General features: G+C 44.8%; 1 protein-coding gene across 1 annotated transcript in view; it reads left to right on the forward strand.

Moving 5' to 3' along the window:
* Pdcd1lg2 (programmed cell death 1 ligand 2) overlaps nucleotides 1-18,126 on the forward strand; it is a 43,987-nt gene that overhangs the window by 12,079 nt on the left and 13,782 nt on the right. The window contains exon 3 of the mRNA XM_060388203.1: nucleotides 7,853-8,122. Coding sequence (XP_060244186.1) covers nucleotides 7,853-8,122 — 270 coding nt within the window. The remainder of the gene's footprint in view (nucleotides 1-7,852; nucleotides 8,123-18,126) is intronic.

Below are 18,126 nucleotides of genomic sequence, written 5' to 3' on the forward strand. Positions count from 1 at the left end.
AGCAGATGCTGAGACTCAGCCAAACTTTGGGCAGAGTACAGGGAATCAAAGAATGGGGAGATAGAAAGACCTGGTGAGGGGGGAACAGGAGCTCCACAAGGAGAGCAACAGAACCAAGAAATCTGGGCCCAGGGGTCTTTTCTGAGACTGATACTACAACCAAGGATCATTCATGGAGATAACCTACACCTGCACAGATGTAGCCCATGACAGCTCTGTATCCAAGTGGGGTCCCTAGTAAGGGAAACAGGACTGTCTCTGACTTGAACTCAGTGGCTGGCTCTTTGATCACCTACCCCTGAGTGGGGAGCAGCCATAAAAGGCCACAGAGGAAGACAATGCAAGCCAGTCCTGATGAGACCTGATAGGCTAGGGTCAGATGGAAGGGGAGGAGGACCTACCTATCAGTGGACTGGAGAAGGAGCATGGGAGGAGGAGGAGAAGAGAGAGGGAGGGCAGGTTTCGGGGGGCGGGGATGAGGGTGGGTGCTACAGCTGGGATACAAAGTGAATAAATTGCAATAATAATAGTAATAATAATAATAATAATAATAATAATAAAAGATGCACCTCCTTTAAAGGGACAAAAAAGCATCTGAATGGAAATGTTTTTGATATCTGGTGTAAGGTTTAAATACGTAAATGTAAAAGAGGATTAGAAAGCCGTAGATTGTAGATCGAGTAGGGCTAGAGGAAGCCAGGAACATGAGAAGACAACAGGCCCCTTCCTCGTCTCTGCTGGACCCCGGGGCTGCTCTTCCTTGGTGTGGGAAGATGGACATCACATAGGACCTGTGGTTTCCCACAGGCTCTGAACCAGTGGTCCTCAACCTTCCTGAGGCTGCGGCCCTGTACTGCAGTCCTCACATTGTGGGAACCCAACCATAAAATTATTGTCATCGCTAAGTCTTAGCTGTAATTTGCTATGGTTCTGAATTGTAATGTAAATACCTTTTATGCTGGATATCAGGTATATGTGATTCCCAAAGGGGTCGTGACCCACAGGTTAAGTAAGAACCACTGCTCTAAGCATAAGCATGGGCTAACCTCCACAGCGTCAGACCAAAGAGTGAAAAGAAATGCCAGTGCCCCACAGACCAGCATGATGGATGTTTTTTACACGGTAGCTATAAAATGTTTTGCTTTCAACAAAATTGTTGAATGACGAGGAACCTTGCCTAGAAGTAACAGGTGATAATCAAAAATTAGCCCTGTTTTGCCTGATAAATTATGCCTTTCAAATTACTTCCAATTCATATGAACAAGATGGCATGCGGGGGAGGTGAACAAGTTTCTTTAGCACAAAATAAAATTCAGGTTGAACTCTATCTCAGAATAGTTCTAAACATCATCCACACACATTTTTGGATTTGTGCATGAATGGCTTGAGTGACATACGTTTCCAGGACACTTCTATCGTCACAATTAGTAAACACCAATATCCATGATAATGGCAAGGAAACCACATTATAGAAGCAAACCTGAAGTCCCTGAGTAATAATGAAAAATTTAATTTCAGCAACTGTACTTATTTTGTTGTTAAGTGTAAGACACTGAGGATGATAAATCAGAGAACTACCATACATATGTGTGTGTGTAAAAATGAAGTAATTATTTGTTGAAAATATTTATGAACTCCTAAATATGTATTCTCCAATATGGAAGTTTATGCAAAAGTCTAAGAATCAAATTGATACACAAGATCTTAATTTTCTTAATTTGTCTTAATTTTTATCAGAAGGGTGTAAGCAGAGAGCAATATTGAAGACAACATTCAAGAGTAACTTATTGTGATGTGAAAGCTCAGCTCTGGGGCCTGGTGGGGGATCCTACAAATGAGGTGTGAGTAGAGAAAGGGCTAGTTTTACCTTTAAATCTGGGGAATAAATATGGACAATAGGTAGGTAAGACCTCTTTCTGCCCAGCAATTCATATTAAACATAGGGGAAAGAGTTGATTTCAAAAGGATAGAAAAATGATGCGGCAGAATGAGGAGGGCATCCAGAAGAGACCATAGCTTCTGGAAAACCAGGCTGCGGCCATGTGACTAAGAGCCGCCAGTCTATGATAGTGAGCAGAGCACAGAAGCATGGAGGGGTCCACTGAGGTTGAGGAGCGGCCTGCAAAGAGGACTCCAGGGAGGCACAGAGCAATAGAGCACTGGGCCACAGCAAGCTGGAGCCAAGGGCGGGAACAGAGGAGCCAGCGACAGGAATGAACTGAAGGTGACAGAAGTTCTTTGACCCAACAGGAGAGCTGGAGAAGGCAAGGGTGCGGCTTCCGTGGGCAGAGGCAGGAAGCGGATGGCTCCCATCGCAGAGGCTTCACTGCGGATGAGGAGCACAGAGCCTCTAGAAAACGAAGCTGGAAGAGAAGCTGCGTGTGAAAAGGTGGCTGGCGTGTGAGAGTCAGGGCCCAGGGAAAGCACCGGCTGAAATAACTTACTGATGGAGCCACATCCCTGCCTGCCGCTCCTTTCCCCTGAGGGAACAGGGCAAGAGGGCTCTCTGGAGTCAAGAGCACTCTGCCCTGACTTTCCAAGAGGGCCAAGCTTTCGGAATTACAGTCTGGCCCTATATTTCTCAACAAGCTGTTTGATGACAGATTGCGAGCAATCCTCAAAGATTTACTTCGGTGGGTTACTTGAAATTTGCCCGGATCCTGTAAGGCAAAAGCAAGTAAGAGCAACATGTCCGCTTTGTTTACAGTCACTACGACGATGAGTAAGGCGATAATATCGTGCGCAAAGTTTGTTCCTGTCTTTGAGATTGTGTGGGTGCTGGAGAACTGGATAAGAGAGCTTGCTGTCCAAGTCTTGAGATCTGAGTTCAAATCCACGGCACCCACATTAAAAACAAAGCACGCCTGTATTCTCAGTGTGGGAGGGTAGTAACCAGCAAAAGCTGGGGACTCCCCGGGAGTCGGCCTAGCCAAAACAGTGAACAGTAAGCCTGGCTCAAGGCAAGGCTGCAGAGAACAATGAGGAAAGCCAGGCCTTCTTCTGATCTCATCTGGGCATGCCCATCTGGACACACACGGCTCACGGAAACATACACCCCACGCCCCGCCCCCGACACACACCCAGGGAAATAGAAACCATGAACCTTACAGAAATCCAGAGTAGAAAGTAATCATTCCTTTAATGTTAGAGACTGAAAACCCAACAGGGGAACAAGGGCCTAAGTCACATTGGCGATAGCACTGTGGCAGAGGTGAAGAGGACAGTGAGGGCGGTGGAGCTCCTGGACTCATCACTTGGCAGACGGTTCGGGGAGAGCTAGTGCCGGGAATGAAATCACGGGGGGAGAGAAATGACCTTTCATTAATGAGAACGCTGAGAGGTTGACAGAGCATGTCCCCAGCCCTTGACTAAGACCTGTCAGATCCTCACGACCGGGTTCACAGCCGCTGCGCTCATTCCGTGTTGTTTTTACTAAGCCAAACAACTTGTCCTGGGGGATGGTGCTGATGATATAAGAATGAGAAGTTGAAGCTTCCATTTATAGATACATTTAACTATAAGTTAGGTAGCTGGCTGATGGCTAGTAGGAGAAAAAAATAGATGTTGCTAAAGATAAAAGGCAGTGTTCTCGTTTGGTCTAGCCACAATGGGAACCGGAACGGAGGTTCCTCAAAAGACTCAAAATAAACTCATTTAATCCAGCCGTAGTACTCCTAGGTGTATATTTCAAGGCCTCTAAGTCAGAACACCATAAAAACACACACCAAGTTTATTGTAGCCGAGTCACAGCGCAGTTGCCCCCAACAGACAAATGTGGATGATGAAGACTTGAGAAGGGATGTGTCCTGTGTATGGTCTTATCTGTGCCCTCTAAGGGGAAAGGGGTGCCATCAAAGTAAAGGGGGGCTGGCGGGAGAAAGGAAGGGATGAGAGGGGGAGGAAATTTAACTGAGGATAATGGAGGGGTCAGCACATGCGTGAAAATGTCAATGAGATCTATCTTTTGTGCAAGTGTTATATGCTATAGAAAGAATGGCAGGATCTTTAAAAAAAAAACACGTTTCATAATAATAAGAATCAGCTTTCTAGGAAAAACTGACAGTTCTAAATGTATGTGTGCCTAGAAATATAGCTTCAATATACTAAACATAAGTGGGAAAGTTGACTATTCTCCCCCTTGAAACCCCGCCCACTCTTGGGAGGCTTATTTCTTTTAAATTATTTTTATATTCTGAGATTATAATATAATTATACCATTTAAATCTTCCTTTTATATCACTCCGAACCTTCCCATATCCACCTTTTCTCAAATTCATGGCCTCTTTTTCATTAATTATTGCTATCTACATGTTTACATACACATGTATCTAATTTTTACATTCATGACTACAACCTGCTCAGTCTGTACAGTCGCTTCTCTCTCCTTCTCTCTCTCATACACAAATATATATGTTATATATAACATACATTATGTGTGTATGTTTTCAGGGTGGTTGTGTTCTTCCCTGGGGAAGACTATTTCTCCCACTCTCAGCATTCCTTAGTTGCCTATAGTCCTTTGTTTAGGGTTGAGGTCTCCTGGGATTTTCTTACTTTGCCCTAATAAGTCTCAGTTCTCTTTGTTCAAATAATTGGAAGAGAAGAAGGAGGAGGAGGAGGAGGAGGAGGAGGAGGAGGAGGAGGAGGAAGAGACAATCTGCTTTAACAGATAGGACAGAATACACAGCAGAAGACCTGAACAACAAAACAGTTGAACGACAACCAGCCTGATGTAGGTGACATGTCTAGACAGAACCCCGGCTGCAGAAGACCTGTTGCTCCTAGGTTCGTGTCTGACACTCACCAATGTAATTCACCCAGCAAAGCTGCAAGGGCAGACACTTCTCTGCGGGAAGTTGGAAATCTTGAGCGTTAAAATGACTTCCACCTCTGAAACTCTAAAATTTGCTCATCTTTTCTCAAGAATATCAACCCCCGTCCAGCTTCCTCATTATGCACCATTGGGGATAATACCTCTCCAGCCACTTCCCAAATAAAAAAGAGGCTGTGAAAGCATTTTTAATATTGTAATATGGAGCGTTCGGGTTTCCACTTCTTCCCCAAACCATGCTGGTTCTTTTAGCTAAATATCCATCCCTTTCCCGTGTGTCCCTTCATTTATACCTCACAAGGCAACATCTCAGCCATGGGCCTGATTCCTGCTCCTCTCTCTTCTGAATCACCTCTTCGCTCAGCCAAGGTCAGTTTCTTGTTTGGAGCCCTCCCGCAGGAATTGGCTGGACCTCACCTACAGCATACTAATCTCAAAAAAATCTATGGGTTCATTTTTTCCAGATTTAATCCCAAAACCACAAAAGATGGAAAAAAATATGCAGTATGAATTAATGAAATATTGATAAGAGGGTGCTGACCCAGGAGAGAACAAGCCTGGCTAACCTAGAGGTAGAGTGGACACTTGAAGAGCTTACTTCAGATACTATGTGATTGCCAGAGACAGCCCAAAGCTTGGTTCCAAGGAGATTGGGAAGCCTAGCCCAAATCCTTCAGCAGACCGTGTCAGAGCCCAGTTCTCTTCATTTTCCATGAGGTCTGGACTTTGCTAGATCCATCAAGAGAATACATTCTTCCTGCTTATGCAAGCTGCTTCTTGGCCCATTGTAGTGTTTCCAATGCAAAGTTTTATGATAAGATGCAGGCGCTCACATCTCCCTGCCGTCTCAAGGATTCTGTTTCCCTGTTTGCAAGCTAGGAATCCAAATTTTACCCACCTCATACAGTCCTTCTATACTTTGAATAAGATAATGTCTGATTACAGGGCTAGGACAGGATATTATGGTCACTTAACTCCTGCTCCTCTCTAAGCCCCGTGGGAAGTGAATATCGTGTTAAGTGAGTGGCTGTATGACTACGTGATTCTCCCTTCCTCTCTGTTTGAGAACTGTGCCACCCACAGTGGGCTGGGTCTTTCCGCATCAACTTAATTAAGGCAATACCCCAGAGAGTTAAGGCCAACTCAGTGTGGACCATCCTTCATTAAGATGCTCTCCTGGATGATTTTAGATTACATCAAGTTGACAATTAAAATTAACCATCACAGACTCTAAATCTACTCATAAAAGATAAGGACTCTTCCTCAGGGTGATAGAGTACTCGATTAACATGCACAAAGCCCTAGGATTGAGCCCAGGCAATGGAATTAATCCCAGGGGAACTCTGATTCAGTGGGTGTCTCTGGATATAGCTCGTCAGATTAATAAGTTATCACACGGAGACAGAACAGAGGAAGACAGTTAATTACACAGGGGAAAGGGCCTGAACATTCCTTCCTCCTTCCTGTTCTACATTAGGTAAAAAGGACATGCCACAAAGCTTACAGTTTAAGGAAAATCATATGTATTTAAGGTTTTTCATATAGCTGTTACCAGCCTAGGCATGGTGATGCAAGCCTATAATCCCAGCACTTAGGATGCAGAGACCAGAAGGCAGCAAATTCAGTTTCATCCTGGGATACATAGTGAGGTCAAGGTTAGCCTGGGCTACACTGAAAAACCCTGTTTCAAAAACAAAATCTAAAAAATACAGTTGTTATTACTTTAATATGAATTAGTCTTCCAAAAGAATTTTACGTTTGCACATGTTCTAGCAGTTTAAGAAACTTTTGTCACACCTGTTATCAGTCACGTTTCATCTCTGTGACACAGCACCTGACATAAACGACTCAAGGGAGGGAGGATTTCTTTTAACTCGTGCCTTCAGTCCATCCTGGTCAGGAAGGTGTAGCAAAACAGAGCTCCCATCATGGCTTCTTTTCTCTTAAGTTTGTTTGGGTCTCCGGATGGTGTTGCCCATGTCCAAGATAGACTTCCTACCCACTAGTTGTTTTTCTCTGGAAAAGCCCTCACAGACACACCCACAGGTATCTCTTGCCAATATTCTAGGAGCTTTTCATCCAATCGGATTGACAAAGATTAACCCTCTCAATAATTGTGTTTTTATTTTACTTCAAGATGGCCTTTACTTCAGTGATTGTATTAAATATTTATTTAAGAAAATATTTCCCACTTAATAAAAGACACTACTTGCTCCCCCTTCCATCACCAAAACCCCACAGTTTACTGTCAACATTTCCAACTATATACATGCGTTGTTTATATTTGTTAATTTTTAGGTGAGGCCTAAGATTTTCGGATGGTCTTTGTGCCTTCCTGATCCTCCAAATATCTCCTTTTAATTTTATATCTCCATGTTCTGATGAGCAGGGAACCACATGAGAATAGTTCATTCAGCCTGTACTGCCCAGAACATGTCTGTACTGAGAAGTAATAAGTAACCCAACTCTTAAGTATTTATAGCTCTTATAGAGCTCCTTATTTTCCTCCTCCAAATCTCAAAGATAACAGAGGGAAAGGGGAAATCTTTGAGTAAATTGTACTCATGATGTCTGAAAAGTGATCTGTTGGGGTTATCTAGTGCTTTCCATATATCTATTCCCTCAACTCTCTCCATCCCCCCAATTATGAGACAATTTAGAATACAAGAGGCCACAGAACATGGCATCCTAGCATAGTGCTAAGATGTAAGTTTTCAGCCTTCCTACTTTCAAACATTGGATGTACCAGTCTTTATTCTTCTGACTTTGGAAAACACTCTCGACCTACTTGTGTCATCAATTAACACCCCCAAAATTGGGGATGTCAACCAAGCATCTTTATTGTATTGTAGAAATTAAAACTACACAAGCTATGAAAACTACTATATCTGGGACATGGGAAATATTTTAAAAGTTAAAAAAAAGTATTACCTAAGATCAATAGTGATCATTTTATTTCCTCTTGCATTGTGCAGTATTCTCCAGCAGTCAGATAATACTTCTTTTTTCTCTGTTGCCCAGCTTCTTACATGAAGATAGACACTAGGATTCTAGAGGTTCCAGAGATGGAGGAGGTACAGCTTACCTGCCAGGCTAGGGGTTACCCCCTGGCAGAAGTCTCCTGGCAAAACGTCAGTGCTCCTGCCAACACCAGCCATGTCAGGACCCCTGAAGGCCTCTACCAGGTCACCAGCATTGTGCGCCTAAAGCCGCAGCCTGGCAGAAACTTCAGCTGCGAGTTCTGGAATGCTCACACGAAGGAGCTTACTTCAGCTGTCATTTACCCACGGAGTAAGTGTGCCCTCCCCCCACTCCGTAGCTCTGTCCATTAGAGTTCAGGCGGAAACAGTGCGCTCACATGAGCCCCTCTTCATGAAGCCGAGGTAGAATCTAGAAGAGCTGCAAGGACAGAACAGGACAACAATCTCTACTGTTGAGGGAGAGTTGCCACAGTTGGAGAAGGCAGCCATGGGAGAGCATGCCTCTTGGAGAGCTGAGGGTGAGCAGCTTCCGGGAGGGTAGTACGTGAATGACAGCTACCCCAGCCATACCTTAGGTCCCCCAGTCTTCTGCTAGTGTTTCCCATTGCCTGAATCCAACAGGAAGTCAGGGAACAAAGATGTCTACCCACTGCTCAACATCTGGGGTGTCAGAACACAATGTTACAGGTACAAAACAGATCTGAAAAAGCAGTGGAAATATCCAGCATGATTCATGACCAGAACAATACGTGAGGAGGATGGATGTTTGTCTGGCTGTGCTGCCGGCTAATTGACTGGCCATGCTAGCTAGCTTTAGAAGTGGATCTCATCCTTTTGAATTTCTGCACCTGCAAAGTTTTAACCTATTTGTACAAACTAACAACTTTTTGTGCCAGGGGACAGTATTCGTTTGATAACTAAAAACCGTCAGCTAGAAAAACAATCATCTAATAAGAGACAGGAAGTTTTTCCCCCCACCATTTATGCATTTCTTATTGAATTGCCACAAACGTAATGACCGAAAGCAACACAACTTTAAGATCTTATACTTCTGGAGGTTTCACTGAGTCCTAGTCAAGGTGAGTAAGGGCTACAGAGGTTCAAGGAGACGTTCCATTTTCTTGCTTTTTCCAACTTCATCGGACGTCTATACTCCTTAGCTTCCTGCATTTTCAAAGCCAATAGTCACAGCCCTCTGCCCCTTTAATCAGTCTCATCCTCTGACTCTCTCTCTTTTGCTTGAAACTTGGGTTTCATTAGATGCTTCCATTTATAGAAATATACGTCCAAACAGGTTTGTTAGTACAGAAGTTCAAAGGAAGAGATCCACCATCAGAAGTAGCTGGCATGGCCAGTCAAGCTCTGAATAATTTAGTAAGAGGCCATTTTTCTTGGAAATGTCACTAGAACCAGTTAGCTGGTACCACAGACAGAAAAACAATATGTCTCCTGCTCACTCACGGGTCTATGCATCAATCCAGAAATAACTATAGTCCAACCTTTATACTTGATTATATCAGTGTCTTTTCCCCCTGCATGGTTGAGAAATGTCTTAAAGGCAAACTAACAATCCTTGGAAGGCTTTATGCTGGGAGAGTTAAGAACGGAGGAAAATGGCAGCTCTCTCTACAGGACCCAACGTGGCTGACTGGAGAGTCCAGCCTGTAGGAGTCAGGTTCTCGACAGTGCGTGGGGTCTCCTGATGCACCATTCATGGATGCAACCAGCAGGGAGAGAGAGAAATTTTTGTTAGCTACCCATTCTTCCCAGCTTTGTTTTCATCCTGCTATTCCCTAGAGAGGATCTTTTGAGGAATTTTGGTGTGCGAGTGTGTGTGTGTGTGTGTGTGTGTGTGTGTGTGTGTGTGCCCCTTCCCTGAACTTGCTCAAAATGTTGTGGGGCACTCCCCAGAGAAGACTGCTCAGATGTGTTTAAGGCAACACGAAGTATTTACTAGTCGGCCGGCAACTACACTGGGTCTTCAAGATCCCAGTGTAGCTCTGAGCCTTTTTCAGGGTGAGCTTTTAAGCACGAAATCATATTCTGGGTTGACATACTTCAGTTAATAAAAATAGTTAGTCAGAAGCAGAACTACAGACATACATTTAGAGATTTCCCACAACTATGGACTCTGATAGATCGGGTCTTTGTTTCAAAGTGCTGTCTATGTCCTGAGTTGTCTGGCCTGGATGGTGTTTCCATTGCGGAAGTCAGTTGTGCTAAGGTCTGGGGCCCTGCTACATTCCCCACTGCCTTAGAGAATGAGTCAAATCGTGGACTCATCCTGTTTTAGTTTAAGATACAAGGCCCCATGGATAATCCAATCAGAATGAGAATTAAATGTCCAGTTCATGCCGGTAGAAGAGCAGTGAACCAGGCGGAACAAGACAACAGAAACTGGTATCAATGACCTGATTTATGTCTTCATCTTCTTCCTTTTTGATGTATTCCCCAACCATGGCAAGACTTTCTCTAATTACTGCTGATCAATTAGCATGAAACAATAGGTTCTTCCCAAAGCTAGACATGGTTTCCTTGGTCTCGCGAGAAGTAAGTCTCACCCTTTCCGGCTTGGCAGGACCGTTTCTGCAAGGGAATCTAACTGTTGTTTGAATTGAGAAATGAAACCTTTGAATACCTCCAGGTCCTGATCAACATGTCTACTTAGTTTGGAAAAGATCAGAAGAGGCATATTTAGTCAGACCATTACCATATGCCCACAAACAGTCTCAGGGGTGTGATAATATTGCTGTTACCAGATGAATTAACCCGTAAGGCAGAACAGCAGCATCTGAATAAGGGAAACTGCCTATGTTAAGGGTTTCGGGTACTAGGCAAGGTTCAGGCCACTGTAAGCCCTCTCGTAGTAGAATTTGCATTGTTCCCAGTCACAAGGAATTTTGTCAGTCCGTGAGAAGTCTGTTTTATTCCTAACCCTATCCCGTGTGGGGCTGGGTCTCTAAGCGTAACCAGCGATCCTGACCTACTTCTGGCTGGGAATGATTCACTCTATCCCCAGGCTTCCTTCCTGTGGCATGGAATCTTGATACCACAGGTTCGTCATGTTTCCAAAAGATTCCCAGAATCTTCTTAAAGAAATTCTTTCAGGAAGCCTCAGTTTCAGGACCCCAGTTTTTGAAATTGAAAATTCCTTATTCCCTAGGGCCCAATGAAGCCTTAATTTTAATGGGTCATAATCCAGGAGACAGTCCGCTTGGCAGTGGCGTTTGGGCTTCCACTTTTTTGACCTGGGTGTGGTGGATCCATGGTGTAATGCCAGCTACCATCACTGCTGTAGGAGTAGAGAGAGTCATCAGGCAGGGTCCTTTCTAAGTTGTTTCAGTGCCCCTTTGGCTTGATGCTTGACTCAGATAAAAGTAAAAGCATAGCTGCTGTATCACCAGACTGAAACAACTGGAAACTGGAGGTAGACTTGGAGGTTGGCTGGGTTTCTCGGATAGTCCAAGACTGGAGGGCCTGTAGTGACTTAAGAATGGCATAGTCAGAGCCGGAGAGATGGCTCTGTGCATAAAAGCACTGTCTGCTCTTCCAAACGACCCAAGTTCAATTCCCAGCACTCACATGGCAGCTCACAACTGTCTGTAACTCCAGTTCCACGGATTCTGACACTTTTATACTGATGCGCAGAAAATAAAATTAAATAATAATAATAATAATAATAATAATAATAATGGCATACTCAGAGTTCTGCCAACTGCTGGTCTCTGCACCTGGGAGCTGTGGGAGAGGCCTTCCAAACATCATCTCATAGGAAATAAATCCCTCCCTATATGGGGTGCAACAGGTCCAGGGAAAGCAAAGATATCCATCCACCCTTCGCTGGATTCTAATGAGAGTTTTGTAAAAGTTTCTCTTAATGTCCTGTCCAGAAGTCGGAAGTCTAAATGCACATTGAAGCTTTCAATCTATGTCTAAAGCTTTAGAGGTTTTGGCTACGAAAGTCAAGCCACTGTCAGACCCCATTGCTAGCAGGAGGCCAAAGCAGGGGACCAGTTCCTAGAGGAGCTTTTAAAGTTACTATTTGAACAGTATCAGTCCTAGTGGAAATGCTTCTAGTCACCTAGAAAACCCAGAAAGTACTGGTTTTGGTGTTGGTAGTGTTGTTTTTAACTTCTCCTGGCAAGCTAGATCTTGGTGAAATCAGTTTTGCCAGTTTTTGGGGTGTTAGCCTCTCATTTGGACCCCTTCCTGGGAAAAGCTTCTCTGTTTTAGATTTGCTTATGCACAAACCTGGCATTTGTCTGAGACAACCCACGCCAGGCTGTCTAGTCTAGGTGTAGAATACCTTGCTGAGCAACTCAGAAGTTCTGTGGACCCCACATGCATAGCCTGATGAAGCTCATTTCCCAGAGTCCTGCCAGTTGTTTCCGAAAGAGTGATCTTTCCCTCTACTGTCCATCAATCTGTGGTAAGATGTCCATTTCTTCTTTAGCGCTGAAATCTCAAACAACACCAAGTCAGGGTACGTCATCAGAACATCAATAGGCCCCACTGGTCTTAGGGACATTTGTCAGGCAGCCAGGTCAGCAGCAGGCAGGAGGATGGAGATTCATAAGAGAAGCTAAATAGCCACTAGGAGGGCCAAGATTTTCTAATGTCCTTTTTCCCAGCAGTGAGAAGCCCTCTTTCTCTATAATTCAGGCGCAGCAATAAAAGCATAGCTGCTGTCTGTGCACACGGTGGAGGACTTTCCTTTCTCTCCATCTGAGAACTGGATCAGATTGCTTAGTTTTGCTCTCTGGGCTGAGGTACCTGGTTGGGTCCAGATTATTTTAGTTAAATTACTGCAGCTCTCACTACTGTTCTCATCTTCCATCTCCTGACAGTCATGGATGAGCACCTGTGGGTTGTCACCAGTCAAGAGGGTAGCAGGATTGATAGTGGTGGAGTTTTTAAACTGGACTCCGGGGTAGTGCCAGGAGTAGGGCCTGCTACTGGGTCACACAGGCATTAGACAGCCAGAGTTCATGCTGCCGGTGGAGGTGTCAATGCTGTGGGGTGCTGTGAGTATCAGATCCTGATCCAGAGTTAACATCATGATGATGATGATGATGATGATTTAGACTATCTATCAGTAACTGACAGAGCTCTTAGATAGATGGGCCATCCTGTAGCTACAGGCTCTCGTCATTTAGACAGGTATGTCACAGGGCATTTCCATGGCCCCAAAGTTTGGGTTAAAAACCCCTTTTGTCTTCTGTTTCATGGAGAAACAGATGAGAAAGTTTTGAAGCATCTGGAAAGTCTAGGGCTGGCGTGGAAGTCAGAGCTGTTTTGAAAGCCTCAAATGCCTTTTGTTTTATCTGAGTCCAGATTAGGGGCTCAGTGCTGGCTTTGTGCTGTTGTATAGAGGCTCTTGCTATTTCCTCAAACTCTTGTATCTAGAGACAGCGATATCCTGCTGCACCCATCTCTCACATAGCTCTCAACTGTCCAAACCTGTCTCTGAAGGCTGGCTGTAATCCTCCTCTGAGACAGACTCCTTCCGCCTCCATTCAGCTGGCAGTCAATATACAAATAAAGCCTCCGATATACAAAGCTGGACTTTCTTAGCTGACATTTTGTAGCCCAAGGTGTGTAACTCTGCCAGTGTCCCCCAGTGACCCTTTTTAAATCTGTTTTCCCAGGAAATCTCTGAGGAAGGGCAGAAAGTCTCCCCCCTTTTTTTTTCTCAATGTTGTTTAATCCGAATGGGGGTAGTTGGGCTGATTAGTTGAACAATTATAGGAAGTTGGTGTCGGGCCAGTCCTGGGAGTGGTTGGTGGGTGTCTGCCCATACCTCTGGGAATTTTTGTCATCAATCTGAGAGATAGCCTAGCTGTATGTTTTGACTGGAGACAGGACGTTCAGCTAGGAGATATTTTTCTGATTGAGGGCAAGACATCAAAATTTTGTTGGCTCTAACTGTGTTTCATCATCAGAGAATGTGACAGTGGATTTCAGGTTATGCAAAGAGCCTTGTCTTTCAGTCGGTTTTCTGCAGTTAAAACACCTTTGAGCTACCCCAACAACTGGGACCTACTTATACCTTAGATTTTTTTTCTGGCTTTTATAACATTTTCCTGATATTTTGGGCTGACTCGGTAGCAAAGGAAATCTCTTTAGAATCTGTCCTAATCCTTCTGAAAAGGCCCCCGTGAAGAATGCCTCCTTGGTCAGTGTTGGACAGAAGGAAAAAAATCTGTTCTGTGTAGGCTGCACTGTCCAATAGTGATGCCTTCACCTGGGCCTGACATGGTTTTTCTGCTTCTTTTTAGAGAATGCTAGGTTTTCAGTTTTTCAGTTATACAGATCATTTGTTGTAAGGAGATGTAAGTCATGAAAGAAGGAGCAAGACTTCTCTCTTCCCCTTCCCTGGGGTTACTAAGAACAGGTAGAGGAAGGGGAGCAGAGGCCCCTTGGAGGACAAGCCTGCCGAGCCTCTCCCCACCTCTACAATGGAACCAGCCCTGCAGGCCGCAAGCGAGGAGATCATTGAGAGCTCCTGCTCCAGGAGTGGGACAGGTGGAGGGATTTGGGTTTTGTTTGTTTGTTGCCTATTTGTTCTTGTTTGCTTTGCTTTTGGAGGGGGCATTTCCCTCAACAACCAGGCAGAGCCAAAGGGATTCAGACCCCAACAGGTGGGGACACCAGTCTTAAGCCAGGGAGTTCTCACCACAGAGGTAGCAACTGGTCCATCTAGGGAAAGGGAACTGACAGAAACACATATAGAGCCACAGAGAGATACACACACAGTAAAGACAACCAAGGTTCACACACCTGACCAGACAGAAGGAATCCAGCACCAGAATCTCACATGGATCCCAGACACTGGATCAGCAGCCACTTCCGACCTCTCCTATATGTTTAAACAGAAGGCACCTTAACTAGACTTACCTTCTGAGGTGAAAAACCAGGAGAGTTTCTAATTTGTTTCCTTTGGGGGTGGAGGTCTCCTCCAAAGCATTAGATGGCAATTGTTCAAACAGAGTCCTGGGGGTCTAGAACTCGGGTTTTGCACCCTCTAGGAGCCTCTTGACCACTGTACTCTTCCTTGCTCCAAGGGCCTCTGAGACTTCCAGTGTCTTGAGGTCTAGTCTCTGGGGCCTCAGTGGGACCTCCAGAGATGTCATGGGGTACCCACCAGAGAAGACTGCTTGGACATGGGACCAGCCAATAGAAAGTCTTTAGAAGGAGGCCAGAGGCTAAATCTGGGTGTTCTGGATCTCCCATGTCCTTCTCAGGATGAGCTTTTAAGCACAAAAAACATATTCTGGTTTGACACACTTAAGTTAACAAGAACAGTTAGCCAGAAGCAAAACTACACAAGTAAAAAACAAACAAACAAAAACCAAGGTTGGCGCATTAGAGACATTCCCACAACTATGGACTTTGATGGATCAGGTCTTTGTTTTCATTTTGGCAGGGGGTGCTGTCTACATGCTGAGTTTTATGGCCTGAATAGCCCTTCCATTATGGAGTCAGTTGTGCTAAGGCCTGGGTCCTGTTACAATACTTTTCCCACTTCTACACCTTCTTTGTACTGTAAGTTCCTCTCCCATAAAGCAACATTATTTGGCAGCCCCCATCCAACCCTCTCTCTAAGGCAGCTCACTCAACTTCAGAATGCAAGGGACTCAGGCTTCCATCTTGCTCATTGAGATCTGTTACCATCACTTGCTTGTTTTCCTGGCACTGTGTGTATGCTGGGCTTCTGATAACATTTATATTATCCATACCTTCTCATAGTTCACATGATTCTTTGTATCCAGGTATAGTGAAAGCTGAGTGTTTTGACCATGGCAAGTGCTTGGGAAATGCTGCCTTGATGGGTTGGAGACATAATCTTAAAGCTCCTAGTCTGTGTAGATAGTCAGATCAGATACAACACCCTGATTTGTAATACTAAAGAATAGCAGCAGGAAAAGCACAGTCACATCCCCCCAAGAGGTCCTTTCATTGTAGTTGTCTTCTTCTCCTCCTCCTCCTTCTTTTCTCCTTCTCCTCCTTCTCCTTCTCCTTCTCCTCCTCCTGTTCCTCCTCCTCCTCTTCCTCTTCCTCCTTCTTCTTTCTGAGACATGGTTTCTCTGTGTATCCCTGGCTGTCCTGGACTCCCTTTGCAGTCCAGGCTAGCCTCAAACTCACAGAGATCCTCCTGCCTCTGTCTCCCTGAGTGCTGGGATTGCAGGCATGTGCCAGCCGTGCCTGGCATGTCTACTTCTTAAAAGCGTTGTCTAGCTGATTTATAACTACCCTGTTTCTATTCATTCTCATAGACTGAGCTACTCATCCACTGCTGACTGCTGTGAACCACCTCGGGGTTTCTCCAGAAGTCAGTGAATTAAACACATGCAGAAATGAGAGTCCCGGGGAGGGAGGATGCCTGCAACTCTAGAACAGAAGGCTGAAAGTACTAAATTTTGGTCAGTAGTTAGAGAGTTATTAGGTCATTTTCCTCAGCCAGTAACTGCACTTTCATAGGGAAATGTGACTGGGCTAGAACATAGAAGTAACTGTGAAACACTGGTGGAGCTGGCAGAAAGGTGAAGCCTTCCAGGGGCGCCTGGAGGTGAGTCCAGGAAGCAAAAGAGAACATAGACTCTGAAACCAGACTTAAATTTAAAACGTTATCTCTGTCATCTCCTGGCTTTGGAGCTTGAACATCCCATAGGGCTATCCTAGAACTCAGTCTCCCGGGTATGCAGTGAGAGTAAATGATGATGCACGTGTTAAAAAGTTACTGTGGTAACCGAAGGGAACATGATGCTAAATAGTAAAAGGAGGAAAAACTATGTCGCCTCCAGCAAGATTCCTGCCTTCTTTCTGAGTGCATAGGACAGTGTGGTAAGGCTAGGACAGAGATTTTTCCTGTTGCTTATCTTATCATTCTTAGTGAGAATGCAGTTATCCTAAAGTAATACAGAAAAATATGTAGGCTGTGCAGCTGTAATGAAGATATTCAAACGTACAATGAGTCAAGGCAGCAGTGCGTTTCCTTTTACATAATACTTAGAGAGAGAAAGTGCTCCAAGCATCTAAATGACTACATCCTATAAGTCATTCCCGCAACCCAGGTTATTTCCATCTTGTTGCTCTGTCATTCCTCAGGATATTGTCCTTGTTGGATTGTCAAAGCTGGGTCATCACTAGATCCATGTCTCTGCCCTCAGAGAGGAAAGGATGTTGGAAGAGACCTCTGATGGTTTAAAGTCAAGATCCAGAAGACCCATTCTTGGTCTGAACTTAGTTTATATTGCAGGCTACATCTAAGTACCGGCCCAACAGTCTAGAAAAGCAATCTCTGAGAGCTATATGTGCCAATAACTTGGTACTGGGAGAAAGGCAGCTGGTAAGATTAATAACCAGCAGGATGCTACAAGGTAACTTCTGTTCGGCTAGGTGGACTAGATAGTCAGCTCAGCCCAGAAACCTTGACTTACCCCTCTCATGGGCTTCATACAGGACCTAGGGATGGCTTAGGTACCATCCTTGTTCTCCAAATACAGTCTAAGGAGGCTGAAGTCTTCAGGGATGCGCAGAAATTCCACACCTGGAAGGATCTATGAGCAAACCTGGACGGAACAAGGGTTCTCAAGGTACTGACTGAGGCAGGGGCCTGACTCACAGTGCAGCATGCAGCATGCATTTTATAGTAAAGAAACAATATGATCAGTTTCACAACAATCCTCAAGCAAACAAGCCCTTATCTTTTTTTGCTCTTAGTGTCCACATGCTCTTGGATGAGGATGATTCCTATGGAGCTTGAGCTTTGGGTCAGGAAGATCTGGAACTGCAACCCTGGCTGTGTTACTTCCTTGGAAACAATGACCACGGATGGATTATTTAGCATCCCGAGGCTTCCCGGGCTCTAAACTGACTCAGAACTAAGGGATCCTTCCTCAGCTGGGCTGTTCCATGGTTCTCAACACTGTAGAGGGAGAGGCAGGAGCAGAGCAGCCAGAATCACACACACCCGCACACCTCCTTCCTGAGTACTTCTGTACAATTGTTCTGACACAGCAGTTAGGCTTAGTCTGTGTCCATTACTCCATGAGGCAACGTTCCAGTCTCAGAAATAGGCACAGGCTAACTTGTGAGAGCGTTAATTGCCAAAGTGTGAACACCCCTGCTGTCCTTTCTTCTCTCCCTCTGGCCAATCTGAAGATGCCCAGCACTCTGCAAAGGTGTTTCCCAGCCTCCAAATCACTCGTCCTATCGCCTCCTCACTAAGTGGATGCCGTCCTCATTGGTAGCACCTTGGTCAGTCCAGACAAGACAAGGGGGATCAGTTGCAGCCATTCACACCTGACTGGC

Source organism: Meriones unguiculatus, chromosome 1 (genome assembly GCF_030254825.1).
Source record: "Meriones unguiculatus strain TT.TT164.6M chromosome 1, Bangor_MerUng_6.1, whole genome shotgun sequence".
Classification (NCBI taxonomy): Eukaryota; Metazoa; Chordata; class Mammalia; order Rodentia; family Muridae; genus Meriones; species Meriones unguiculatus.